We start from the raw sequence: 27611 nt of genomic DNA, 5'->3' as shown, positions 1-27611 counted from the left end.
AATGAGAAGAATAGCATAGTTTTCAAAGGGTCAGGGATCCAGTGAGCTGTGATTCACTGGGGTACAGTGCAATAGTTCTCAAACTGAAGATTATGTCAGGATTATCTGGAAGCTGTGTTAACACACAGATTGCTGGGTCCCAACTCCAGAGTATCTGAATCAGTAGGACTGGAATAGGGCCTGAGAACTTACATTTCAGACTAGCTCTCAAGAGATGCTGATGCTGCTAGTTTGGGAACCACACTCTGAGAGCTGCTGGTGGAGGGGTTAACTGTCCACACTGTAGAGCAGTGGCTTTCAACCTTGACTGCACATTAGAAACATCTGGGCAGCTATAACTACCTAAATGTCAGTTCCGGGTATCTGTGGTAAGAAAAAGATCAAAGCATTACGCCATAATACAGTCTTTGGCATCATTCACTTGGTTGTAATTTGTAAATCATTGGAAAGTTCATCGAATCCCTTAAATGCCTTTGCAACTTAATCATTCCCTGATTATTTGGGTAAACATGTACCAAGAAAAGTTGGATGAACTTTATCTCAACTGTCATCATCAGGGTGTTGGGGGAAATTCCGCTTTTTCCAAGTATGTTCTGCGATATGACTTTATATTATTAAAGGAACTTCAGTAAAAAAAAAAATAGGTGTGGCTTCCTGGGAGAAGGCCTTTCTGGAACTGCACTGAAGAGCCTACCCCACCAAAAAGCAGCTGCTGTTCATGAGTCACACAGATCCTGTCTCCTGACTGCACACAAATAGCCCAAGCTGTCCTTCTTGATTCTGATTTTCAGAATTTGCAATCATCGACATGGCACCGTGTAAGAACTGAGATGAAAAATGCACACATGGTAAAGCAGTAGGTCTCCCAACACTAAGTTCATTCTTCATGTTCTCTTCCATTAAAGCAGAGTTTCAAAGCTTTCAGACCATTAGAATCACCTGGAGTTCTTGCTAAACACACCAACATGTTCGTTCCATGTCACACAGATTGAATCAGAACCTAAAAGGCAAGAGCCCAAGAGTCTATTTTTACCCAGTGCCCTAAGTGGTTTCAATATCATCAGATAAGTTTAAGGGATTGTCTTTTTTTTTTTTTAAGATTATTGATTTATTCATGAGAGACACATCAAGAGAAGCAGAGACTTAGAGGGAGAAGCAGGCTCCCTGTGGGGAGCCTGATATGGGACTCAATCCCACATCCCCGGAATCACAACCTGAACCGGAGGCAGATGCTCAACCACTGAGCCACCCAGGTGCCCCAGGGGATTGTCTTAAAGCAATAATGGTATATAACTCATACAGAAAGATGTAAAGAACACTAAGGGAGGGATCCCTGGGTGGCGCAGCGGTTTGGCGCCTGCCTTTGGCCCAGGGCGCGATCCTGGAGACCCGGGATCGAATCCCACATCGGGCTCCCGGTGCATGGAGCCTGCTTCTCCCTCTGCCTGTGTCTCTGCCTCTCTCTCTCTCTCTGTGACTATCATGAATAAATAAAATCTTTAAAAAAAAAAAAAAAAAAAAAAAAAAAAAAAAAGAACACTAAGGGAAACTGAGGGCTCCCGTTCTAATGCCCACTCAAGGATGAGAGCAGGGGTTGATAATCTATATATAGTCCATGGACCAAATTTGGCCCCCTGGCTGTTTTTATAAATCTAGTTTATTGCAACACAGCCATGCCCATTTTTAAAAAACATATTGTCTATGGTGGCCTTTGTGCTGTAATGAATCACTGGGACAGAGACTGGCCCATAAAGCCAAAAATATTTATAATCTGAACTTTAAAAAAACCCACAAAACTTGTCTTGACCCTTGGATAAAAAACATGACCTCAGACCTGAGCAAACTTAGAATTGGAACTAAGGCCCTCAGTGACTATGAGCTCATAATAAAAAATAAACCAACAAGGAATGGAGGCGGTGGGAGGAGTCAGTAAGAAAATCTAAGGCCTCAAGAATGGCAATTTGAGACTATGAAATAAGTATGTTTAAGATGATTATAGAGATTTACTAAAAAAATTATTTATTTTTAAGATTTTATTTATTCATTTGAGATAGAAAGAACACAAGTGAGAGGAGAAGCAGAGGGAGAGGGAGATGATCTCTGAGCCAGGAGCCTGACTGAGGCTCAATCCCAGGACATGGAGATTATGACCTGAGCTGAAGGCAGATGCTTAACCATCTGAGCCACCCATGCACCCCTAAAAAAAATTTTTTTTTGAAGAATACAAACCTTACTGAAAGAACAGGGTGATAAGAAAAAAAAAGGAATCATATTTGAAAAAGAACAAAGTACAACCTATAAAAATGAAAACAATTAAGTGAATAGGCTAAAGTCATGCTTCTGAAACTTCAGTAAGCATCAGGACCATCTGGAGAGTTTGTTAAAATACAGACCCCTGGCCCCACCTCTCTATTCAGTTCTGACTTAATAGGTCTTAGGTGGAAGCCAGGAATTTTTGCATGTCTAATGAGATCCTAGGTACTGCTGATGGTGCTGATCCACGGACCATACTTTGGGTGTGTGTTAAATAGCAGACAGACGCAGCTGGAGGAGTAATTGCTATCCAGGGAGATCCAGGAGAAAGAAGGCAGCCAGGCAGAGAGAGGTGGGAAATGTGGGAAAGTAGTTGAGACAAAGAATGAGAAGGTCAAACATAAGTCTAATAGGAATTGCAGAGGGCAAGGACAGAATGGGTGGGGAAGAGGCAGTGTGGACAGAACTACTGAGCAAGAACATCCCAAAGCCAAAGAGACGTGAATCCCAAGCTAGGTAAATAAGGACTAAACCACAGCAAAGTGCTACCTGGTGAAACTGTGGCAGGCCAGAAGCTAAGAAGAAGCCTTAAAGCTCTCTTGAAAGAAGGATTGCCTACAAGAGAAGAACAGTGAGATGGATCAAGACTTCTGATGAGCAGTAACATAAGCCAGAAAATGATTATGTGTGTTCTCTTCTAACCCTAAGGGAAAGTCACATTCAGCGGAGAAGTATATGCTCACTAAATTAACATGCAAGAGCAAGGGCTAAATACATTTTCAAACACATTTCTCACTGAAAGAACTACTAAATGATGTACTTGAGTTAGAAGGAAATTGAATCCACAAGGAAGGAGTGGGAGCAGAATGCAAGAAACAATGGTAAAGGAGGAAGCTGCTGGATCCAAATACACATAGACTATTCTATATACAAATATATACACACACATATACACACACATGTACATACATGTAGGTATACTGTATCTGCATAAATAATATAAATATATACACACACCAATGGGGGATAAATGAGAGGAAACAAATACTGGACAGTAATCATAGAAGAGTTGAGAGTGGAATGTTAAAAAGTTGTTCTGAAGTCCTGTAACTGCTTTGGAGGAGGTTGGACAGACTCTTTTTTTACTTTAAGTTGTTTGTTACATTATAGCAATATATTCCGAAAAAGTGGTATAAGAACTAACAAATCAATAGAAGAGAAAAATGGAATCCAAAAATCCAATGCAATAGAAATCAGGAAAGGAAAAAAAAAGACATAAGAGACATAGATAAAAAACAAGATGAGCGAGATCAGTACAAATAGATTACTGATCACAATAAATGTAAGTAGAATGAGCTCTCCCCTGATTTTTCAGATTGGATTCAAAAGTAATCTGCCTCCGTGCTAGAGGTACAGGTAATACAAAATGACCCAGAATAGTTGGAAGTAAAGAGGTGAAAAAAGACAACAAAAATGCCAACCAAAAAAAGTAATCTTGTATTATGAACATCAGATAAGGGGCACCTGGGTGGCTCAGTGGTTGAGGGTCTGCCTTTGGCTCAGGTCATGATCTCAAGGTCCTGGGATTGAGTCCCGTATTAGGCTCCCCTCAGGGAGCCTGCTTCTCCCTCTGCCTATGTCTCTGCCTCTCTGTGTCTCTCATGAATAAATAATAAAATCTTAAAAAAAATGAACATCAGATAAGATAGACTGAAAAAAAAAACCATTTTCAGAGATAAAACAGGTCCTTAATGATAAAAGAATATCTGGTATTTTCTATTGGGTCAGACTTTTTGTAATGCTTTTCACAACCCACTGAGCTGAATTTACCACATGCTAATGTAATGAACCCACCGTTTAAAAAATGTTGCTCTAGAACACATTTCTACTCCTCCCTGAAAGGCCCAAGCAACTCCTAAGAGGCATGCTGTCATACTACAGATGAGTATCTGGGACACCTCCACAATACCAGGAAATATGAGGTATCTACAAGTTTTTATAATTAGTTCCCCAAAACAATAAGGAACACTCATAACCACCCAAATGAGAAACTCTTATTTTGTTTCACCAAAGATCTGAGAAGAAATCACAAAGCTTATTTACAGAGAGAAAATTGAATTTATGAGAGAGTTGGAAACTCTGAGTATTCCACAAGGTATTTGTTTTTTTTTTTTTTTTTTTAAAGACATGAGAGACACAGAGAGAGGCAGAGACATAGGCAGAGGAAGAAGCAGGCTCGCTGCAGGGAGCCTGATATGGGACTCGATCCCAGGACCCTGAGATCATGACCTGAGTCAAAGGCAGACACTCTACCATTGAGCCACCCAGGTGCTCCTCCACAAGGTATTTGAAAGAGAATTTGCAAACATAGATTTCCTTCATGTTGAAATCCACTTTTCTTGTACAAAATTCTTCAATATACTCATTAGTGCATTGAGTCATGGCAAGGATGTGATAAGAACCTTCCAAGGCATCTCACACTGAGTTGGAGGTTCGCTCTTGCCAGCATTACTGAAGGACTGTCTGTTGTGTTGTTTCTCCAGCATCTTTCCAGGAACTGTAATATATTGAAAGTTTCTTTCTCCAAAACGATTAGAAAAACTCCAGGGAATCATCCAGAGAAAATAGTCATTGCTATATTACTGTCTGTTTTGCTAAGAAGCAAGGAAAGCAACTGAGCTAAGAGAAATTCTAAAGTATAGATCTCTGGGTAACTTCCAAGTCCCAGCTAGTGGCCGCTCTCTTCTTCCCTGTCTGCAGTCACCATCCTACAGCCCTGATTCCTCTCTACTGGCTGAGCAATACCTAAAGTTATAGAATTTTATAATTATAAAATCACTTATGTATTCAATAATTTGCAAACCCTTGGGAAGAGGCCTCACTTCCAATTTTATGAATCACTGGCTCTTCAGCCAATTGGCTCTGTGTAGGATACAACCTCAGAGCTGAATTCTTATTACTCTAAAACAAAAGAGATTTATTTATTTGAGAGAGAGAGAGTGCAAGTGGGGAAGAGGGAGAGAGAGAGAGTCTCAAGCAGACTTCACACTGAGCACAGAGCCTGTTGCGGGGCCTGATCCCACAACCCTGAGATCATGACCTGACCTGAAACCAAGAGTCAGGTGCTCAACCAACTGAACCACCCAGTAACCTCCTTATTACTTTATTAGTTGATTTAAGAAATTGCTAACACAGTGAGGGGTTACTATGGACCAGACAATATCTCTTCTTGTTTTCACACTAACACAGTAAAGGAAATATTTGTACTATCCCCATTTTACAGATGAGGAAATCGAGGCTCAGAGATTTTAAGTAACTTGCTCCAGATTCCTCAGCTTGTCATTTGCAGAGCTGAGATTCAGGCTTTCTGATCCAGGGTTGGCTTTCTTAATCAATATGGTACCCTGTTGGCTTTCATCAGAATAATAGATAATTAGGAGAATTTGATTGGTTCACAGACATTTTTAAATTCATATCCAAATATGGAGGTTTCTTCCTGGGCTTAGCCCAAAGTCAACTATATAATAATGTGTATAATACTCTGTGTGCTACGGAAATAAAAAAATAAAAAAAAATACTCCGTGTGCCTATCTTGAAAGAGCAGATGGACTCCATTTGATAATTTAAAGAAATAAAAGTAGGAAGCCACTCATAAGGGAGAGGCTTTTTTTTTTTAAAGCAACAAAATTGTTTATGTGTTAAACATTACACTGCACTCTCTGGTATTTGCTGATTGGCACAACCACTGCCTTTAAAATTGATTCCGTAATCATGACTATAATGACCAGGATTAGCCCAGTTCAATGAGTGCGTGCTTTCCCCAGGGCTCACAAAAGCCTTCTCTTGGGATCCAGGCTTTCCTGGTAATGAGAAGTTAACTAACAAGGCTGCCGTATTCCACGTTGGGAAATAGCAGTCCTTGGTATGAAATGAAGAAAATCAAGAAATGGATGAATGGTCTCTGGCCAAACAGAGGAAAATCACCCTAAACTGGTCAGCAGAACCCCAAAGAACAACTGTAGATTTCTGGAATGATGAAGGAAATGGGTGTTTCTGTTTGTTGAATATTTAGGTAATTGAGAGGTCAAGGGATTGTAGGAAAAAGCTATCCGTTATTCTTAAGCTAAAGAACTCTTATTTGCCTCTCAGCGGCCTGTTTCTTAAAATTGAAACACTTGTACTCCTGAAATAATATATGCCTGCTATAAACATCCCAAACAACCCAACCAGAAAAATATGGAATATTTTCTCCATTTTACTTCCTCCCTAAAGCAACCAACACTCTGTGTATCCTTCCAAACTTTAAGAATTCATTATGCAGAAAGAATTTGACTATAAGGAAACCTAGTCAACTTGCTAATTATAATTAGTACTAACCATTTTTTGTTGTTGTTGTTTTTTTTTTGGTTTTGTTTTGTTTTTGAGTACTAACCTTTTTGTAGTGATTCAGAAGATCCTTCAGGTTTATTATCATTAAGGGTATCATTTTGCACATTTGTCACAGTGCAAAAATGTGGGGATCTCTGTGTGCTTGGATCCAGATAAACAGAAGATTGTGGAGGGGCACCTGAGTGGCTCAGTCGGTTAAGCATCTGCCTTTGGCTGAGGTCATGATCCTGGGGTCCTGGGATGGAGTCCCGCATCAGACTCCCTGCTCAGCGGGGAGTCTGCTTCTCCCTCTGCCTCTCTGCTCATGTTCTCTCTCTCAAATAAATAAATAAAACCTTAAAAACAAAACAAAACAAAAAACCCAGAAGCTGGTGGGAAAGATGTGGATAATCCCTTTTTTAGCTGGCCAGGAGGATTTGTGCTTCCTCAGCCCACAGAACAAAGCTCTTGAAGGTGTCTAATCTTTTGAACATAAGGCTTTAGGAAACACTGTAAAAAATATTGGTTTGTAATTTAAAAGATTTGGGGGATTACCTTATGTTCTATGACATTAATATAGAATCATTTTTTTCTCTGAATTCCCTTATATTCTATGTCTCCTACTAGATTTTCAGCTCCTCAAGAGCAGCTGGAACACTCTACCTATATTTGCATTTCAACACCATTTCCTAGCTCTGCCACCCTGAAAGCTGCCTAAACTGAATTTCTTCATCTGCAAAATGGGCATAATCATTCTTGCCTTTTTTTGGGTGTTTTGGTGGTTAAATTTATAAAAACAGTTAAACAATGCCTGGGAAATAAGTGCTCAATAAACATGAGCTATGGAATAAGAAAATACAACTTAAATAATTAAAATTATCAATAGTCTCTTTATCGCCAATGTGGAGTAGATGTTCAGTCAAATGGTATTAAACAGAACTGTGATTAATACATTGACTATGTGTTAAATAAAATTTACCATTATTATAGTAAATCCTTGCACAATGTCATTTACACTCAAATATTACATAAGCTATAGGAATTTAGATAAATCATTTGGAACACTGATTCACTTAAAATCCAAAATATATCCAATTGGTTTGTAAAGGATTTTCCATGCAGAGTTAACAAGCTCATGTCTAGAAGTATTTAGAAAAGGAACTAAAGCTTTGTGGGCATTTCCCAGGTTCGGTGTGATCCTGAGATTCAAGAGTTGCGTCAGTGGCAAAAGAAACTGCGTGAAGACAAGCACATTCGCCAGCGAGTCAAGATTTTCTGGGCCAAACAAGAACAGAAAGGTCAGTTGTTTGATTCACCATCCTTGGTTTATTTAGGAAAAGCCGGAGTCTCAGCCCAGGCTCAAGAAGGAAGCCCTCTAAGTTCTTATCAGGTCCTTGTGTCTGCACAGAACTGTTTGTGTATGTGGGAAGTGGCTAAGTGGCTGCATATTAAGATTCTGTCCTGGAATAACAGAAGTGATATGACATAATGTACCTGCCCATTTTCCTCACTCAGGCACAAATTCAGTGTCATCCATGTCTGCACATCTTTTTGTTTAAGCTATAAGACAACAAGGATAACCCCTCCTTTGGAAGCACAGTGTCCACAGGTGTGATGGGTAGTTACCTTTTTCAAGTTGTTGATTGTGTGTCTGAACTGAAATGTTACATTATGCTTGTCCTCTCCCCTTCTGTGAGAAATTAAACACATGCGCGTGCATACACATACCTACATACACTGATGTACAAAGGATAACAAGCACTCTTCACCTGTCAGATGCAAGTGTCACCATTTTGTCTTATTTGCTTTCCACGTTTTTTATTATAAAACTTTAAATCATACATATTTGCAATAGGAAAATTAGAAAAACCATAGCCAGAAAAGGACCCCCCAAAATCCCACCACTGTTAATATTTTGGTGTATATCCTATGCTTTTTCCAGTGCAAACAGGTACAAATAAATATCCACATACATTTTATTAAAGATAGGATTATACATTGTTACATTCTGTTACACAGTCTACTTTGTCACTGAATATACTCAGAACATCATTCTGGTCAACAACTAGGGAGTAGCATTGTGAAGTTTAATAGTTGCATGGTATGGATTTAGCATCATTTTTTCAACCACCAACCTGGAAGGAGATTCATGATATATTATCAAGTGGAAAATGATCACAGATAAGTTGTCGTCCCTATTAAAAGTATGTACATGGAAACATGGAGATGTCTAAACAGCCTGGAAGAAGACATTAGTGATAGTTCCCTATCTGGACAAGGATCTGGACAAGGTAGGAAGAGATGCACTGTTGGAATCTTTTACATAAGTTCATAGTACTTTACAATTAATGAAAAAATAATCCTACTCACAGCAGGCTACAGGCCATCCATACTTTGAGTCCTCTCACCTCCCCATCCTGCCCTGTACCTGTCCCCCCTCACTAGGCTACAGACTTTTCTGTTCTTGCCATATGCCAATGCCTCCCTCACCTAGGGGACTCTAGTTTTCTTTTTTTTTTCTGTCAAATTGCCCATCCCCAGCTACTTCTCATCTTCCAGACCTGGGGCATTACCTCCTCAAAGAGGCCTTCTCCAGGGACCAGGAACCAGTCTGTTGAACAATCTCAACATGGCGGGGTCTAAACAAAAGATTCCTTTTCTCCCCAGAAACTGTCTTCAACCCTATTTCCTCAAATCTCTCTTTCCAATCCCTTCATGGCATATTGGGTGGATTCCATGGCTTTTCAGTGTGTTCTAATTTTGGAAAGCCCAGTCTAGTTTAAAATGCCAGTCTCAGATCCAATTTAATGCTTACCCAATTCCTTCTGACCTCTGTCAGTGGGAATGGGAGTGGGAGAAAAATGGGAGTGGGAGAAAAGATCTTTCACACTTCTACACTTGCCTCTTCTGGATATCTTTCTCCTCCAGTGGGATGAGTGAGAAGGAGGGAGATTACAGAAGGGCATCCATCTCTTCACTGTCTGTTGTGATCCTCTCTTGGCTGCTGCTGCTTCTCTAGCTAAGGCTACCATTCATGTCCTGTGGGCAGGCATCTCCATGCTGACTCTCTAACTCCTGTATTTCATGATTCTTCCTGGAGGGAAGCAATAGTTGGCAGAACACCACTGTGGGGATCTGGCTCTGTCTCTACCTCTTCCGCCACCACTTCAGATCCCACCTCTACCAACCTATTAGCCTTTTGCTCTTGGGGGTCTCCTTACCCACTGGCCAGCCCTCTTGATCAGGGCATTAGGAAGATAGTTCAGGTTACCTCCCAGTGTCTACCTGATCCACAGGAACCCGATGGTGGACACATAGAGTTCTCCATGGCCCTTCTTCTCTCTGCCCCAGTGTGTCTACCCAGATAACATTGAACCTACTCAGATAGGCATAGAGGAATGACCTGGATGTAAATCTGAGGCTATCCTTAAAGCAGATGTTCAATTAAATAATGAGATGCCCCCAATCTTTCTGAACTATTCTCTTGGATTTTCTCCTCCTTTGTCTTAGGGTTTGGGTTGGGGGAAGCACCCTCCTAAGAGAGGAGGGAAAAAGCACAGTATTCTTCTTTAGGCCAGTAATTCTCAATCTTTTTGGGCTGTGATCCAGTAAGAAATTTATCATAATAAATTTACTGTAGTTTATATTACAATCTAGTACATACCCTCCTCTTCTATTGAATTTTTTTATTTTATTTTTCTTTAAATGCTAGACATGACCCAGTAAATCATTTTCATGGCCTTTACCCTTCAATTTTACCCATGCTTTGAAACATACTGTATTGGTCCTCTACTCCACAGCTCCTACAATTTCTTTTCCCCCTTTCCTTCCCAGAGCCATCTGGTTAGGTAATGACTGGGCCCCTTCTTCACAGACAATGGTTCTCAATACTGGCTCTACATTTGACTAACTTTAGAAGCTTTCTAAAAATACCAGTGCCATTGACAGAGAATCCTAGAAGCAATGAGCATTCTTAGTGCCCAGATGTTGGTTTCTAAGTACCCCTCGTTCTAAAAGAAATAAAATTTCTTACAGAAATGGCTGATTCCAGGGCCAGGGCAAGGAAAGTAGAGATAAACCTGGAACATCCTATGTCAGAAAATAAAGATGGGGACATGGGAAGAGAAAACAGGGTTTAACTTGACGACAGTCTCACTGAGCAAATCTGGGATGATTTAAGTATCAAAATTAAAATGACATGGGCAGCCCGGGGGGCTCAGCGGTTTAGGGCCTGCCTTCAGCCCAGGGCCTGATCCTGGAGACCTGGGATCGAGTCCCATGTCAGGCTCCCTGCATGGAGCCTGTTTCTCCCTCTGCCTGTGTCTCTGCCTTTCTCTCTCACTCTCTGTGTCTCTCATGAATAAATAAATAAAATAAATCTTAAACAAAAAAAACCTACTTAAAAAAAATTAGTGACAGTGGGGTGCCTAGGTAGCTCAGGCGCTTAAACTGACTCTTGGTTTTGGCTCAGATCATGATCTCAGAGTCATGAGATGGAGCCCCAGCATCATTGGACTCTTCACTCAGCAGGGAGTCTCTTCCCCCTCTCTTTTTCCCTCTGCCCCTCCCCTTGCTTGTGCACTCTCTCTCTCAAATAAATAAATCTTAAAAAAATTGACAGTGACAATAATGAATTATAACTCATTGACAAATAAATGAGGGAGAAGAAATGATTTTCCTTACATTAGAATACCACCTAATATATTTAGAAAGTATAATGAAATTAAATTTAATTAAATTCACCATCTTGTAACCATATTGATAAAAAATTGACTCAGGCAAGAATCATCAGTACTTGCTAATACCATTGAGTGAAAGTTTGATGAGGAATATGATATTTAGAGTCTCAAAATATCCCTCTACAAAGTAGTCATTAAACAAAGGGAAAAATACTAACTTTGCTTTAGAGAATCCTGGCAGATCCTATCTTCACCGAGTGTTCAAAATTATGATCACCGGGGCGCCTGGGTGGCCAGTCAGTTGAATGTCTGCCTTTTGTACAGTCAAGATCTTGAGGTCCTGGGATCAAGTCCTTCATCAGGCTCCCTGCTCCACAGGGGGATCTGCTTCTCCCTCAGCCTCTACCCCTCCCTCTCTGCTCATGCTCTCTCACATTCTCTATTAAATAAATAAATAATCAATCTTTTTTAAAAAGATTATTTATTTATTTATTTATTTATTTATTTATTTATGAGAGAACAGAGAGAGAGTCAAAGACATAGGCAGAGGGCCTGATGTGGGACTTGATCCCAGCAGCCCAGGATCATGACCTGAGCTGAAGGCACTCAACTGCTAAGCCACCCAGGTGCCCCAATAAATAAAATCTTTTAAAAAAATTAAGTTCACCAATATTGGGAGAAGTTGACATAATGTACCTCCTGGTATGATGTGTTGAGAAAGACACACAACACATATGCTTATGTACTATTCCTGTCAAAACACATAACTTGAATCCAATCATGGGGAAACGTCAGACAAACCCAACTTGAAGGATATGTACCAAAATAACTGATTTGGATTCTTAAAAAATGCCAGTGTCAAGATAGACCAAGATTAAAGGAGGACCAAGGGGACATGACAGCTAAACAATGCATGATCTTAGATTGGCTCCTGGATGGGAAAAAATTCTATGAAAGACATTATTGAGACAATTAGCAAACTTTGGATGTAGGCTCTATATAAATAACTACATAGCACTATCAAATTTCCTCATTTTGATCAATATCCTTAGGGTATATAAGAAGCCTCCTTGGAGCGCCTAGCTGGCTTAGTCAGTAGAGTGTGCAACTCTTGATCTTGGGCTTGTAAGTTCAAGCCCCATGTTGAGTGTAGAGATAACTTAAAAATAAAATCTTTTTAAAAAAGATTTTAAAATATTTTTAAAAAATCTTATTTAAAAAGATAAAAATATTTTTAAGTCTTTTTTAAAAAGATTTTATTATTTCACAGAGAGAAAGAGAGGGAAAGCATGAGTTAGCGGGGAGGGGCAGAGGGAGAAGGAGAAGCAGGCTCCCCATTGAGCAGTGAGCCCAACTCGGGGCTTGATCCCAGGACCTGAGCCAAAGGCAGACAGATACTTAACCAACTGAGTGCCCCAGGCGCCCCAAAAACAAAATCTTTAAAAAAAAAAAAAAAAAGAAAAAAAACTACCTCATTCTTAAAAGATGTAACCTCAAATGATTCAGAAAAAAAGAATGTGTAACACACATCTGTATATATTCATAGAAAGTGGTAACGTAAGTAAGGCACAGTAGAAGCTACTAGTGAACACAGGAGTCCTGTGGATGATTATTGCAACCTTTCTGTAAATTCAAAATTATTTTGAAATTATAAGTAAAAAAAATACCAGTGTCTCACCTCCACAGGTTCTGACCTGATGGTTTTGAGATGAACCTCAGGCATCCATGTTAACATTAAGTTTCCAGGTTCTAATGTTCAGCAGAGCTGATACTCTAAGGAGCTGCTGGATCTGCAGTTGTTTTGTGTTCTCTTTAAAATGTGGAGTCCTCCAAAAAAGAAAAGAAAAGTAAAAAAATTAAAGTAAATAAAATAAAAGTAAAGTAAATAAATAAAATGTGGAGTCCTGTAAACCTTGCACACCCCAAGCCCTGAGTGAGAGCAGTCCATCTACTCCTTGCCTACTTGACAGTTATGTGTCTTTATTAAAGTATAAGCTTCCTGAGGACAAAGACCTGTCCCAGAACAGTGCCTGGCACAAAGTAAGCCCCAAATAAATATTGATTGAATGATCAAGTGAGTGAATAAATGGATGAGCAGGTCCAGTCCTGAGGCTTAAATGAGCCTGTGTCCAGACAGCGCCTGGTGCAGAGTAAGAGCTCATCAAATTGGCAGTTTTAAAGCCTGTCACAGCTTAACCCTTTCTTGCTGAGAAGCAGTTTGAGCAGTTCTGGCACGCTCAGTGCAGGCCCCTCTTCCGTGTGCAAGTGCCGTTTCATTTCACTTCAAAACTGGAAGACAATCAAGGCTGTAATCAGTTTAAAGGTCAGGGAAAGTGCAGCATGCCTATTTATTTCTGTTGTTTCTTATTCTTTTGAGTTGATTTGCTGTTGGTTGACAGATTGATTTGGCTTGCTGTGTAGCAGGGAGAGCAGACGGGACTTAATGTGTGTAATCCAGCCACAGCAGAGGGGCAGAGTGAAAGCATTTCCATCTCGGCCACCTGCTGCATCCCTTGCGGCCTTTCCAGGGTTCCAGAAGGGGCAGTCCTTTCCAAACAAGTTGGGGTTCTGTAAATGCCCCAGTGGGAACTCATAGATAAATTTCCCATTTTTAATAAGACAGTGAAACGGCCCTTTCAGGTGAAAAAGCCAGTTCTAAACACTGTCCCCAGAATTGTAGTCAGCTAAGAAGGAAGTCAGTACAGGGCAGTGGGTAAAGGACTGGGTTTCAGAATGTGTGTGACCCTGATCTAGTTAACAGCATTAACCTCAGTTGTCCCATGTACAAAATGGGACTTATGATAGTACCTTTCTCGTATGGGGGTCATTAAAAAGTTACAAGAGATGAGCTTTAGAACAAGTCCTGACACATTGTTCCCACAAATGCTAGTTATTGTCATGATTAATACTATTAAAATATCTGTGTGCTTTTAAACAATTCTGTTGTTTTCCTTCACTAGACTCTTAAGTTCCATGAGGGGACTGTGTTTGTCTTACTCAACAGGATGCCACTCAGCCTGGCACAGAGCATGCAATCTATATATGTATGGTGGGCGGAGCTCTGGGCTTCATTTTACAGATGAATTGGTAGAGGCCCAAGAAGGTTGAGGGACTTGCCCACAGTCACATGGCCAGAGGAGAGCTAGGGCTGGGGCCAAGGTGTTGCCTTTTTCTGTCCAGTATTCTGACATGTGCCTGAGGAGAGACACAGACTGAGAAGATGCTCCCTTGGGTTCTACTGTCAGTCCCAGATCTCTTAGGAATCCTCCTGAACATGACACACTGCTTATCCTATTTCTTGTGATCTATGCCTTGGGTTCCTGCTGTTTACGTTGACTGAAGCCCCTAAGTCAGGGCTGAACTGCTAGAACAGTGTACAACCTACCATCATGGGAAACAGAACTTTTTGTTCCCTTCAGGTGTCACTGAGCTGAATCATTTTTTTACACTCAGGCACTACAGAGTTACCTCCTGTTTTAAGCCTTGTGAATTTTTTTGGAATTGGTATGAGAACTTTTAGCAGGTCCAAGGCAGGTCTAGAGAGTAAATCCACCCCCGCCCCCAGCCAAGGTGACACTGTAATTAGACCCCAAAGACCTCTGATGAAGCAATCAAATGTTAAACACATGCTAGTTCTCCTTTAGATTTGTGGTAAAGAAAAAACTGGATTGTTGCAAATAAAAATGGTTTTTCAACTTCATCTGAAAAACCCACAAACTGATCTATGTACAAATCCAACAAACAAATGCAATATATTTTTTGAGCAGTTGCCATTCTATCCATATTGTGTTCTGGTATTTATAGTATGAATAAATTTTGCCAAGTTCATTTCTTGGAGCAGCCTTGGTGCAGACAGGAGGTCTGAGGGAGAATAGTGTCAGCTGTCAGGGTAGAGTCGTGGTCATATATAGCTTGTCTCATGTTACACTGAGTCAGAGGCCCTCCCAAACAGGATTTTCTTCTAGGACAGAAATGGTGTGAAGTTATCCTCAAGTCTCTATCCATCAGGGGCAGTTGCTGGAATTATCTTAAAATGTGTGTGACAAGAATTGCAGCCAATGTAATTCCAAACAAGATGCCTAAGTCATTTTTGAGATGTGGTCAAAAATCCCTTCTCGATTAATAGCATATTTTTAGCTTCATCTACTCAGTAATTGTTTTCAAATGTGTTTTATAATTGAATGGCCGTATTTTATTTGGATATCTAATATGAGTAGAAAGAAAGAAGCCATAGAAATTGTTCCTATAACATCAAGTTACATTTTTGTGTGTATGTGTGTGTATTTTTTATATATATGTAAATACTCTTTAACTGACCTTATCATTTTTTGTTGGTATTTTAAAGAAAGGGGCCTGTCAAAGGAAATAGACTATTTACTTTTGTTTGCTTACCTGTTTTCCCCCTACCTCATTCCAAGAGTACTTTGAAGTATCTTGTAGAAACTTGTATAGTATAATAACATTTTTAGATAAATGTGGTAATTGGGTTGGGGAAAATTTTGAAGTAGAGGAAAGTTAAGCCACAAAATGAAGTAAGCAAAATACTTCAAGTCCTATATTTGCTAAAGATTTTTTAGAGACAAAACAAAGAGGGAAATAGGATCTGTTACATAATCTAGAGTGTCTATAAGAAAAAAGACAAACTGCTGTTCAGGAAACAACTGGGCCCTTCCCTAATACATTATGCAATGTGAATAATAATCTCGAAAATGTCCCTATAATAAATAGAAATATGACTCTGAGCTTCCTAGAAGCCACAACAATGAAGGAAATAGGATCATCATATTGTTTAGTGTGTCTTCGAGATTAAAAATTTTCATGGAAGCACACTTATTCCTAGAACTTAGATTTTTCTTTCATTAAGAGGACGCTGGGAAAAGACAAAGCCTAGGGTGGGGTTGGGGTAGAAACAGAGAAATTTCTTTTTCTGACTTTAAATCTGGTATTTTAAGTTTAGATTGTAATGACAAATCTTAACTGTTAAGATTGGGTTTAAGGTTAGTCTTAAAATAAGTACCTCATCTTGGCTATACCACATGCATATGACCTTAAGATACCCCTGGAACTGAGTTCTTAGAGCAGAGGAGGATGTCGGAAACTAAGAAGTAGCTATAGTTTATGGGGCACATACCATGTGCCAGACACTGTATTAAGTATTTTATGTTTCCGTGTACTCATCACAAACATTACCTCCATTGCACAGATGAAACCAGGACCAGGAGACTATGACTCGCACAAGGTCACAGCCAGACCAGGGATTTGAACCCAGATCTGCCTAATGCCATCTCATGCCATGTTGTTCAACTACTTTAACCTACTTCAACTACTTTAACCTACACTTAACTTTAACCTGTGCGCCCACTAAGACATGTTGGCCCAGTGCAAAGCTTACCAGCAGGGTACCAGGATGTCCAGGCTCAACAGTGGGCAGCATCTGGCCATGCCTGCCACCCTGCAGGCTAACACTGAACTAGCCACACATCACTGGATAGGAGAGATTTGGAGATAGGGGAGGCTGGCTGAGTCCCTAGTCCAAAGGCTGCATGCAGGATATAAACATGTTTCTGAGAGACATTTCCATTAAAGCAGGAAGTCAGGAGTATGTGGATAAGAATGAGGATGTTCTTTTCTCTTTCCTTCCAAATACCCTGCACATCTGTAGCAGGAAAGGGGCCTCAGCACTGAAGAGGATAGCCAGGTGCAGAAAACAGCCTGTGGCTCAGGAGATGGATCCTGGCTTTAGCTATATAGCCTGTTGTGACTAACAAACATAATCTATCACATAACAATGATACATGTTAAAATAATCAATGACTTATTTTCCAGAGGCAATTACTATTGAGTGGGTCTACCCATTGGGTTTCTTCTCTCCCTCTCTCTCTCTCTCTCTCTGTTTATAAACATTGAACTGTATTATATATGCTGTACTGCAACGTGCTTTTTCCTTCACTTGGCAATGTATCATTGGCATCTTTTCATGCTAAAAGTTCTCATACCAATTCCAACATGTGGTGGGGCTTTTTCTACACCACCAAGAAGCTATTCTCCAACACCAGCTGAGTTGGAGAATTCAACTCAACTCTGATACTTATCGAACCAGAGGTAGCATCAGATCCTACAGGGTTTTTTTTTTTTTTTAAGATTTTATTTATTTATTCATGAGAGATGCACACAGAGAGAGGCAGAGACACAAGCAGAGGGAGAAGCATGCTCCATGCAGGGAGCCCGACGAGGGACTCGATCCCAGGACTCCAGGGTCACACCCTGGGCCAAAGGCAGGCGCTAAACCACTGAGCCACCCAGGTGTCCCAAGATCCTACAGGTTAAGGAGACCATCGCCACTCTAGACCACAATCCCTAGTCCAGGTTGTTACCTGTACTTCTGACTGACCAGCACAGATTGGAGCTTCCCATAACCCACTACTTGGGTTCAATTAATTTGCTGGGAGGACTCCTGGATGGCTCAGTGGTTGAGCATCTGCCTCTGGCTCAGGACGTGATCCTGGGGCCTGGGATGGAGTCTCACATTGGGCTCCTTGCAGGGAGTCTGCTTCTCTCTCTGCTCCTCCTTCTACCTATGTCTCTACCTCTTTCTCTGTGTCTCTCATGAATAAATAAATTAAATATTTCTAAAAATTTGCTGGGACAGCTTGCAGAACTCAGGAAACTAGTTTACTCACTAGATTACTTAGGTTTATTACAGAGGATATATTAAAGGTTGGAATCAGAAGCCAGATGGAGAGATAAAAGGGAGAGAGAGAGGTCCCCAACAAAGGAGCTTCTGTCTTCAGAGTGTTTGGGGCCTGGCATGGTGGCACATGGAATTGTTCTGGTATCCCTATCTGAAAGTATCTCAACTCTCTCCTTTGGGTTTTTATGGAGGTTTTGTTGGATAAGAATGTTTGATTAAATCATTGGCCATTGGTGATTGATTCAACCTCCAGCCCCTTTCCCTCCCTGGAAGTCCAAGGGGGTGGGACTAAAGGTCCCTAACCCTCTAATCACGTGGTTGGTTTTCCTGGCAACCAGCCATCCTTGGGTGGGTCCACATGTCACTAATTAACATAACAAAAGACAGTTTGGTAGTTCTCCCTTGGGAATTTCCAAGGGTTTTTAGGAGCTCTATGCCAGAAATGCAGACAAAGACAAATATATATTTCTTATTAGAAATCATAATATCGCACATGCCAATACATATAGATCTATCTCATTATTTTTTTCTGGGTCCATAAAAATGATAAATCTACTACACTTTTTAAAAAACCAATCCCTATAAATGGATATTCAGCCTGTATTATGAATAGTGCTTCCATGGACATTTTTGTAGATTATTTTCTTGCTTACTTATAGAAGTATTTCTATAAGACAAAGTCGTAGAAGTGAAATTGCTGGTTCAAAGGACATTCGTATATTAACTTTAGACAGTGATCACCATGTTGTCATCCAAAACTGTTGCATCAATTTGCACTTAATGCCACCAACACACTTTGGAACTTTTGATGGGTGATGTAATCTTTGTGTTTCATTTTCCCTACTTGTAAAATGAGAATGATTATGACTCTGTAATAATTTAAAATGAGGTCATCGCTTTGATAATACCATGGCTCTTTATTTATTTTTTTTAATACCATGGCTCTTTAAGAAGAAATGTATCAATAATTCTAAGGTGTCACTTTCATCTTAATTTTTTCTCTTATATCTCCCCAAACCTTAGTTTCTTCTCCATTTTAATGTGCAAAAGAAATAAAAATTTGACTACGGGAAATCTAGTGACTTCATGCCTTGATATTACTTTCATTGGTTCTATTTTTGACTCACCAGTGGGTGGAGATGTTTGGATGACATCAACTTTCACACATATTTCTTCATTAAAAATTTGCAAAAGTCTGCACAGCTAAGATATGCCTTCTATTGAAATGCTCAAAGATCCCCTACTATTCTGTTTAAATTAAAAAGTAAAGTAAAAAGATGATTTCCCTTTTTTAAATGGTCTGCCCCACAAATTCAAGATCCCAAATTTAAGTTTATGTAAATGGATGCTTCCAACTTCATTAGCTTCATTCCTTCATCTGATTGTCCGGCATTCTTCTTTGCCATTATGTAGATGCAGAATGCTTTGGTAGGATCTAGATAAATCTACTAACTTCTGAAAGTCTCCTGGAACCAGATTGGATTGTTGCCCACTTATCAACTTCAAGAACCTTGTGCAGGTTGCTTAATCTCTCTCTGACTCAGTTTGCATAGTAGTAAAATGGAAATATTGATGTGAGTAACAACTTGTAGGGTTTGGGGAGGACTAAATGAACTGGATTAGTGCCTGGCTCATAGTAAGAAGTGATCAATAAATGATAAGCAATATATGGCTAATACATGTTGCTATTAAGAATATTGGCTTCAGGTCTGAGAGAACTGGGATCCTGCTCCTTAACCATCAGTGAGGGTCATGAGTGAGCTGCTCATCTGCTCAAGGCATGGTTAGCTCAAGCCTGTTATAATGGGGACAATTAGGGTCCATTGCAGAGGGCTCCTGTGAGGATCAAATATGATTAAATACCATTGTATGCTATTAAATAGGTCCCTGGCACAGAGTGAGTGGTCAATAAATGGTAGCTGGTTTTAGTAATATTTTTTTAAACTGTCAAGAAATATATATAAAATTTGTATTCCAGGTAATTTACCTGTAGCAGTGGTTCTCCATCCTGGCAGCAGATTAGCATCTCCTGGGAGAAATTTATAAGGATGTGTCAGGCTAGAGGCCAGAGAAAGTGATTACATGGGTTTATTCTTAGTAGAGAATGTGTTGTAACCACATCAGCAAAATCCTAATACTGTGGATTAGCTGCAAGGTCCCAGCAATAGGGATAGATTTTGGATTCAAAATCTTCCTTTGTGAGGCTCTTCTCACTAATGCAATTTCATTTAGATTAAAATTCAGGGGATCCGAGTTCCTGGCCCACCTCTGCAATTTACCAGGTAGATGGACTTTGCTTTCTCCTTTGAAAAATGGAAGGAGTAAACCAGGAAGTCTCTATAAACAAGAAATCCAATCAGTGTTTGCTATAGAATCTCCTGCCCCCTGGACAAGAGGCCCATTGCTGAGCAAATGCAAACCTTGGAAAACTTGCTGTTGTTTTGGTGGTGATTGTTGGCCTTGGGGGTTTGGTCTCAAGACTAAGGCAAGAACGATAAGATGGTGAACATTTTGGGCATTATAGGGAGAGTAGGGTGGATAGTTGAGGGCCAGAGAGTAACTGGGGAAGTTTAGATGTTGAGAGGAGGAAGAGGAAAGGATGGATTGCATCTTTGGCCATTTAGGAGAGTTTTAGGGGAAAGAACAGGGATTTAAAAAAAAAAAATGTTTTTAAAGATTTTATTTATTCATGAGAAACAGAGATTGATAGAGAGATAGAGAAAGACAGAGGCAGAGATACAGGCAGAGGGAGAAGCAGGCTCCACGCAGGGAGCCTGACGTGGGACTCGATCCGGGACTCCTGGATCATGCCCTGGAATGAAGGTAGGAACTAAACCACTGAGCCACCCAGGCATCCCAAGAATGGGGATGTTTAAAGGAGAGTTTTGTTTGATCATATATTTGAAGAGTGGGAAGCATATATTCTCAGTTGAGGCCTTTCCTATCACCTTATTTGGGGTTGTCACACTCAGGGGTGACTCTGAATGAAAGTTGGAGTTAATAAAGGGAGGGCAGGGGCAGCCCTGGTGGCTCAGCGGTTTAGTGACTGCCTTCAGCCCAGACTGTGATCCTGGAGACCCGGGATCAAGTCCCACGTCGGGCTTCCTGCTTAGAGCCTGCTTCACCCTCTGCCTGTGTCTCTGCCTCTCTCTCTCTCTCTCTCTCTCTCTCTCTCTGTATCTCTCATGAATAAATAAATAAAATCTTTAAAAAATAAAAAAAAAATAAAGGGAGGACAATGGGAAATTGCTCCTGCTATGTGAGTGTCTTGGCCTACAAGAATAGTGTTGCCTATATCCTTAGCTGCCAAACCTTGACTGTGGGTAAAGATCCATGGCCCTCATGAGAGTATTGAATGCCTCCCAGTGTGCCAGGCACCTTGCCTATATTATTTCTAACCTTCACAATAAATTCAATTAGTACAAACTATTATTACCCCCTATCCTTCAGGGGAGGAAACAGGTTAAGTCACTTACCTTTGATGACACAGATGATAAGTGACAGAGCTGAGGAAATTTAGAACATTCCCTGAATATCATACTGCCTTGCTGTTCTCACAGCCTTCCCTTCAGTCAGTCGACGGACTGTAGGCTGGGGAAGAAGTCTGGAATGTATGCTTTCCAAAAGCTTGAAAGGTGTTCAATACAGATATGAAGACCACACCATGAGAAGCAATGAAGGATGCATGCCTGTTCCCACATGCACAAATCCTGAAAGCATTACGCTAAGTGCAAGGAGCCAGACATCAAAAGCACCACATAGTATATGATTTCATTTATATGAAATGTCCAGAATAAGCAAATCTACAGAGACAGAAAGATCAGTGGTTTCCTAGGGCTGGGGGAATGGAGGGGAATAGCTAAAGGGTATGGGGTTTTGCTTTGGGGTGAGGAAATGTAAAATCAATTGTGGTGATGATCATACACATCTGTGACTCTACTGAAAACCACTGAATTGTGCACACTAAATGCGTGAATTGTATGATATGTGACTCATATTTCAATAAAGATGCTACGAAAAAATTAAAACGCAGCCACAGACCTTCTCATACCCAAATTGGATGGATACCATAAAAAAATCCCTCAGAAGATGATAAGTGTTTGTAAGGTGACTGATGGAGCAGAGATGGACCATAGGGCAGCAAGCTAGCTAGACTCCTCCTGACACAAGGGCACCTGCAAAGAAAAGTTACTGGAGCCCTTACTTCCTACTCTGTTCTCAGGAATTACAGTTCAGACACTGATATGAATCCTGATTTTTCTAGCTCCTCATATGTGTATTTCATAGACCATGTTTGTATGATTAAGTGGCCTTGGGAAAACCACTGAAAGACTGTCAAGGTAACGTTCCTATCCAGTTTCATAATATTTTAAACCCTTAATAAAGTCTTAGATTTTAAAACAAAACAAAACAAAAACCTTGTGAGGATATGAAGAATTGGGGTCCTTATGCATTGTTGGTAGGAATGTAAAATGGTAAAAGAGTCAAAGTGGTTCCTTAAAAACTTTAAAAAGAGGGGCACCTGGTTGTCTCAGTGGTTGAGTGTCTGCCTTTGGCTCAGGTCATGATCCTGGGGTCCTGGATCAAGTCCCACATCAGGCTCCCTGCAGGGAGCCTGCTTCTCCCTCTGCCTATATCTCTTCCTCTCTCTCTCTGTGTGTGTCTCACATGAATAAATGAATAAAATTTTTAAAAAATTTAAAAAGCAATCACCATATGATTCAGCAATTCCACTTCTGGTTACATACACAAAAGAACTAACAGCAGAATCTTGAAGGGATGTGTGTACACCCATATTCATAGCAGCATTATTCATGAGAGCCAAGAGGTACAAGCAACCCAAGTGTCTATCAATAAATGAATAGATAAGAAAAATGTAATATATACATAAAATAAAACATCATTCAGCTCTAAAAAGGAAAGAAGTTCTTTTTTTCTAAGATTTATTTATTTATTTATTCATGAGAGACACAGAAAGAGAGAGAGACAGAGACAGAGACACAGGCAGAGGGAGAAGCAGACTCCGTGCCAGGAGCCTGATGTGGGACTTGATCCCAGGACTCCAGGACCACGACCTGAGCTAAAGGCAGACGCTTAACTCCTGAGCCACCCAGGTGTCCCAGGAAAGAAGTTCTGACACATGTTATAACATGGATGAATCTTGAGGGCATTGTGCTGAGTGAAATAAACCAGTTATAAGAGGATAAATACTGTATGATTCCACTTATATGAGGTACCTAGAATCGTCAAATTCAGAGTCAGAAAGTAGAACAGTGGTTACCAGAGGCTGAGCAGAAGGGAAAATGGGGAGTTCCTGTTTAATGGACACAGAGTTTCAGTTTTTGCAGGATGAAAAGAATCATGGGGATGGATGGTAGTAATGATTCAGTGCTACTGAACTGTACACCTAAAAATAATTAAGCCACCTGGGTGGCTCAGTGGGTTAAGCATCCAAATCTTGATTTCAGCTCAAGTCATGAGATCAAGCCCCACATTGGGCTCTGAGCTCAGTGAGGAATCTGTTGAGATTCTCTCTCTCTCCCTCTGCCCCTACCCTCCCTTTCTCTTTCTCTAGAATAAATAAAGTTTTAAAAAAACTGAGAGAAGGGATGCCCGGGTGGCTCAGCGGTTAAGCGTCTGCCTTCGGCTCAGGGCGTGATCCTGGAGACCTGGGTTTGAGTCCCACATCAGGCTTCCTGCATGGAGCCTGCTTCTCTCTCTGCCTGTGTCTCTGCCTCTCTGTGTGTCTCTCTCATGAATAAATAAATAAAATCTTAAAAAAAAACTGAGAGAAAAAAATGAAGGGGCAGATCCCCAATATCCTCATGGCTTGCTCTATCACCTCCATGAGTCTCTGCTTAATGTCACCTCCTTAGTGAGTCCTTCCTAACCACCCTTGCTTCCCCATATCCCTCTGCCCTGCTTGTCCCCATCCAACATGTTCCCTACAGGATGATTCAGAAAGATCTGATCGCTTCCAAACTTTTTTTTTCCAAACTTTTATTTTTTTATTTATTTTTTATTTTTTTTAAAAGATTTAATTTATTTACTCATGAGAAACAGAGAGACAGAGAGGTAGAGACATAGGCAGAGGGAGAAGCAGGCTCCATGCAGGGAGCCCGACATGGGACTCGATCCCGGGTCTCCAGGATCATGCCCTGGGCCGAAGGCAGGTGCCAAGCTGCTGAGCCACCCAGGCTGCCCCTTTCCAAACTTTTATTACAACATACTGTGTCTGGTGGGCATAGATCAAGACCTTGGTGTGGGTGCCACCCCTTCTTTGCAGCCTCAGAGAAATAAAGCCTCATGTCATGGCTGCCCATTAAGCTGTGATGAAGGAACTGGAGGAAGCGGACTCTGGGATGGCTGGGTGCCATGTTTCCTGTGTATGTTACATGAGGCTGCATATATGTTGTAGTCAACTGTATTGATTCCTTTACAAATTGTCTTTGACTACATGATATGTATAACTCAGTCACTAATATTTTTTTCAAATGTCTAATTGTTTAATTCTTTTGAATGATCCAGGATTTTTTTTAAAGATTTTATTTATTTATTCATGAGAGACACACAGAGAGAGAGAGAGAGAGAGAGAGGCAGAAGGAGAAGCAGACTCCATGCAGGGAGCCCGATGCGGGACTCAATCCTGGGACCCCGGGATCACAACCTGGGCTGAAGGCAGCGCTAAACCGCTCAGCTACCCAGGCTGCCCCGAATCACCCAGGATTTTAAAGATTTGTTTTGTTTATTGTCTGTATAACCATACAATATAAATTCTATATAATAGCAGGGACCTTTTTTTTCCCCTTCCTGTTTTGTCTACTGCTCTATCCCCAGCACCTGGAACAGAGCCCAGCACATGGTAGATGCTCAAGAAGTATTTGTTGGTTAATGAATGAATCTGTGTTTCATAATCCCCTTTCCAAAGTATCTAGCTTAGTAAACACTACAAGGACAAGTAAATGGAACTGTTCCCAAGCAAGCAAGCAAATGCACACACAAACAAAGGGAAGGCATATGCTTACATGTAATATATAAAATGGACAAAGAGAAAAGTCTACTAGAATATAACCCTAAAATGCTAATAGTGATTTTTTTCTTTTCTTTTCGTTTCTTTTTTTTTTTTTTTAGTTTATTTTTAGTAATCTCTACACCCAATATGGGGCTCCAACTCACAACCCTGAGATCAAGAGTCACATGCTTTTCTGACTGAGCCAGCCAGGTGCCCCTATGTAGTAATTATTTCTAAGCGGGAGGAATGCTAGCAATTGATGGGTTGATTGATCTCTGCATGTTTTGTTTCTCTTTTTCTAAAATAGAAATGCAGGTGCTTATTTTCCTTTTTTGATTATTTATGTTTTCTAAAATAATAACATGGGGTGTTCATACTCACTGTGTGCTTCCTGAGGCAAGGACTTTCCCAAGTGTTTCCCTAGCAGGGATTCAGTCCTCACAGCAACCCTGTGAAGCAGGTGCTACTGCGGTCTCCATTTTATAGATGGAGAAACTAAGGCACAAAGATGTTGAACAGCAAAGAAGTAGCAGAGCCAGGCAGCTTGATTCCAGAGTCCTTCCTCTTCCCCACCTCATTATGCTGCAATGCACAGATGTTATTTATGGAGTTCAAGTGCTTGGGAGAAATCTGTTGGTGTTTGGTTTCATATGAAATCCATCAGGATCTAACCTCTGATTAAATTGCTGAGGGCAAGAAGCACATGTCCCTCTATGCCCTACTGCCAGCCTGGTTTAAAGGGCAGTGGTCCCACCTCCCTAATTGTCCCGCCTTCTCTCTGTGAGTGTCAGTCCAGCCCTGTTGACGCATGGTATTCGCCCTTAGGATCTAAATTTAGTATCTGAGTAGCTAAAGTGTCCTGCCAATTTCCAGATTCAACTCTCATTAGTCCAGGACATGGAAAATTTTCAAGGTAAAGAGCTATGGAAACTAGATGTTAAGAAGGGCAGGCTGATTTCTTTTGAAATGATTTAAAAACTGTCCCCTTATCAAAATAATACATTCTCATGATAAAAATACAGAAAAGCATCAAGAGTTCAGAAAAAGTTACCCACCAACACTGTCACTTATAAATACTTTAGTGTAGAGAAAAACTTTTCTTTTTAAAGGATTTTATTTATTTGACAGAACACAAGCAGTAGAGCAGCAAGCCGAGGGAGAGGGAGAAGCAGGCTCCTCAGGGACCTCGATGCGAGGCTGGATCCCCAGATGCTGGGATCATGACCTGAGCCTAAAAAGACATATAACTGACTGAGTCACCCAGATGCCCCTAGAAAAACTTTTAAAAAGCACCTTATTTTGTCCCATCCAGGCAGGAGGGAGGTAGCAGAAACAGAGTCTTGTGTAATAGCCTCTCGTTGACATGTGCATTGGAGTTGCCCTCATTTGCTTTTCATGGCATCTAGAGACTCACCTCCTAAGAGGTTTCAAAGTGACGTTTGAAGCTGTCCAGAGAGAGCAGCTAATGGTGGCAGAAAAAGTTCAGGGCTTGGAGCCCCAAGATCTACCTTCAAACCCTGCTTGGAAGCTTCCTAGCTGTGTGTCTTTGAGCAAGGTGCTTAACCTTTCTGATCTTCCATCTTTTAATGGTGAAATGAAATTAACACCCCGCCAGAAGTCCAACTGAGAGGTTGTTTGAGTTAAAAGACTTGAGCTAATGCTTACCTGCAGATTCTCACTGGCTCTGTGACCTTGAGCAAGTTACTAAACCTCTTTATGCTTTAGTTTCTTCATCTGTACAATGGAAATAAAAAAAAGTACTCCCCTCACTGAATCCCAGAGAGACCCATATGAGACAGTGTTTGTAATAACAGGCTTAGTCTAATGCCTCATACACATTAGGTGGTCAGTAAGGATCAGTGACTACTGTGAACCATACAACTTTATGTAAGAGCCATTTTGCCCACTGTGGATGGTGAAATCAAATTAGGGGGTTGCTACAGCATTTAAAAAAATAAAAGAGTAGGGATGCCTCAGTGGCTCAGTCAACTGAGCATCCAATTCTTGATTTCAGCTCAGGTCGTGATCTCATTGTCCTGAGATGTAGCCCCGAGTCGGGCTCCATGCTCAGTGTGGAGTCTGTTTGGGATTCTCTCCTTCTCCCTCTACCCCTCATGCTCTCTCTCTAGCTCTCTCTAAATAAGTAAATAAATAAAAACTTAAAAAATTGATGAAATAGACCTAGAAAATATTAGTATGTATTGCTAGTAGTAAGGTAAATGCTCACCCACGAAAGTTTTATTTCAGGTGTTATGTTTGTGTACTATATAAAAGCAATGTAAATTGTATTTCTGGACAGCCCAGGTAGCTCAGCGGTTTAGCGCTGCCTTCAGCCAAGGGCATGATCCTGGAGACCTGGGATCGAGTCCCACATCAGGCTCCCTGTGTGGAGACTGCTTCTCCCTCTGCCTGTATCTCTGCCTCTCTCTCTCTCTGTGTGTCTCTCATGAATAAATAAATAATCTTTTAAAAATTGTATTTCTTATTTAGTGGCAGTTTGCAAATATGAATACCACTGGATAAGTCCTCTGACTTAACCTGAATTTGCCAAGGTGGTGTATATCTTTGGCTTATGAAACCAGGGTAGCTCTAAGAATAGCCATATTAA

General features: G+C 40.6%; 1 protein-coding gene and 1 long non-coding RNA gene across 6 annotated transcripts in view; one reads left to right on the top strand and one right to left on the bottom strand.

The window, feature by feature from the left end:
* The window catches only part of LOC119872190, a 59447-nt gene extending 33724 nt beyond the window's left edge, over nt 1-25723 (bottom strand). The window contains exons 1-2 of the long non-coding RNA XR_005360871.1: nt 25385-25723; nt 12979-13127 (exon numbers count right to left, since the gene is read on the bottom strand). This is a non-coding gene — a long non-coding RNA (uncharacterized LOC119872190). The remainder of the gene's footprint in view (nt 1-12978; nt 13128-25384) is intronic.
* The window catches only part of IQCK (IQ motif containing K), a 130345-nt gene that overhangs the window by 81991 nt on the left and 20743 nt on the right, over nt 1-27611 (top strand). For all 5 annotated transcript variants that reach the window (XR_005360869.1, XR_005360868.1, XR_005360870.1 and 2 more), the window contains one exon: nt 7808-7919. Coding sequence is in view for 2 of the 5 variants with exons in the window: in XM_038540211.1 (XP_038396139.1) it covers nt 7808-7919 (112 nt within the window). In the remaining 3 variants the exon portion in view is untranslated. Of the gene's footprint in view, nt 1-7807; nt 7920-27611 lie in introns of those variants that run through there.

This window comes from Canis lupus, chromosome 6 (assembly GCF_011100685.1).
Source record: "Canis lupus familiaris isolate Mischka breed German Shepherd chromosome 6, alternate assembly UU_Cfam_GSD_1.0, whole genome shotgun sequence".
Taxonomy (NCBI): domain Eukaryota; kingdom Metazoa; phylum Chordata; class Mammalia; order Carnivora; family Canidae; genus Canis; species Canis lupus.
Note: the sequence above shows the minus strand (reverse complement) of the source record. Positions and strands in the feature narration are given on the sequence as shown.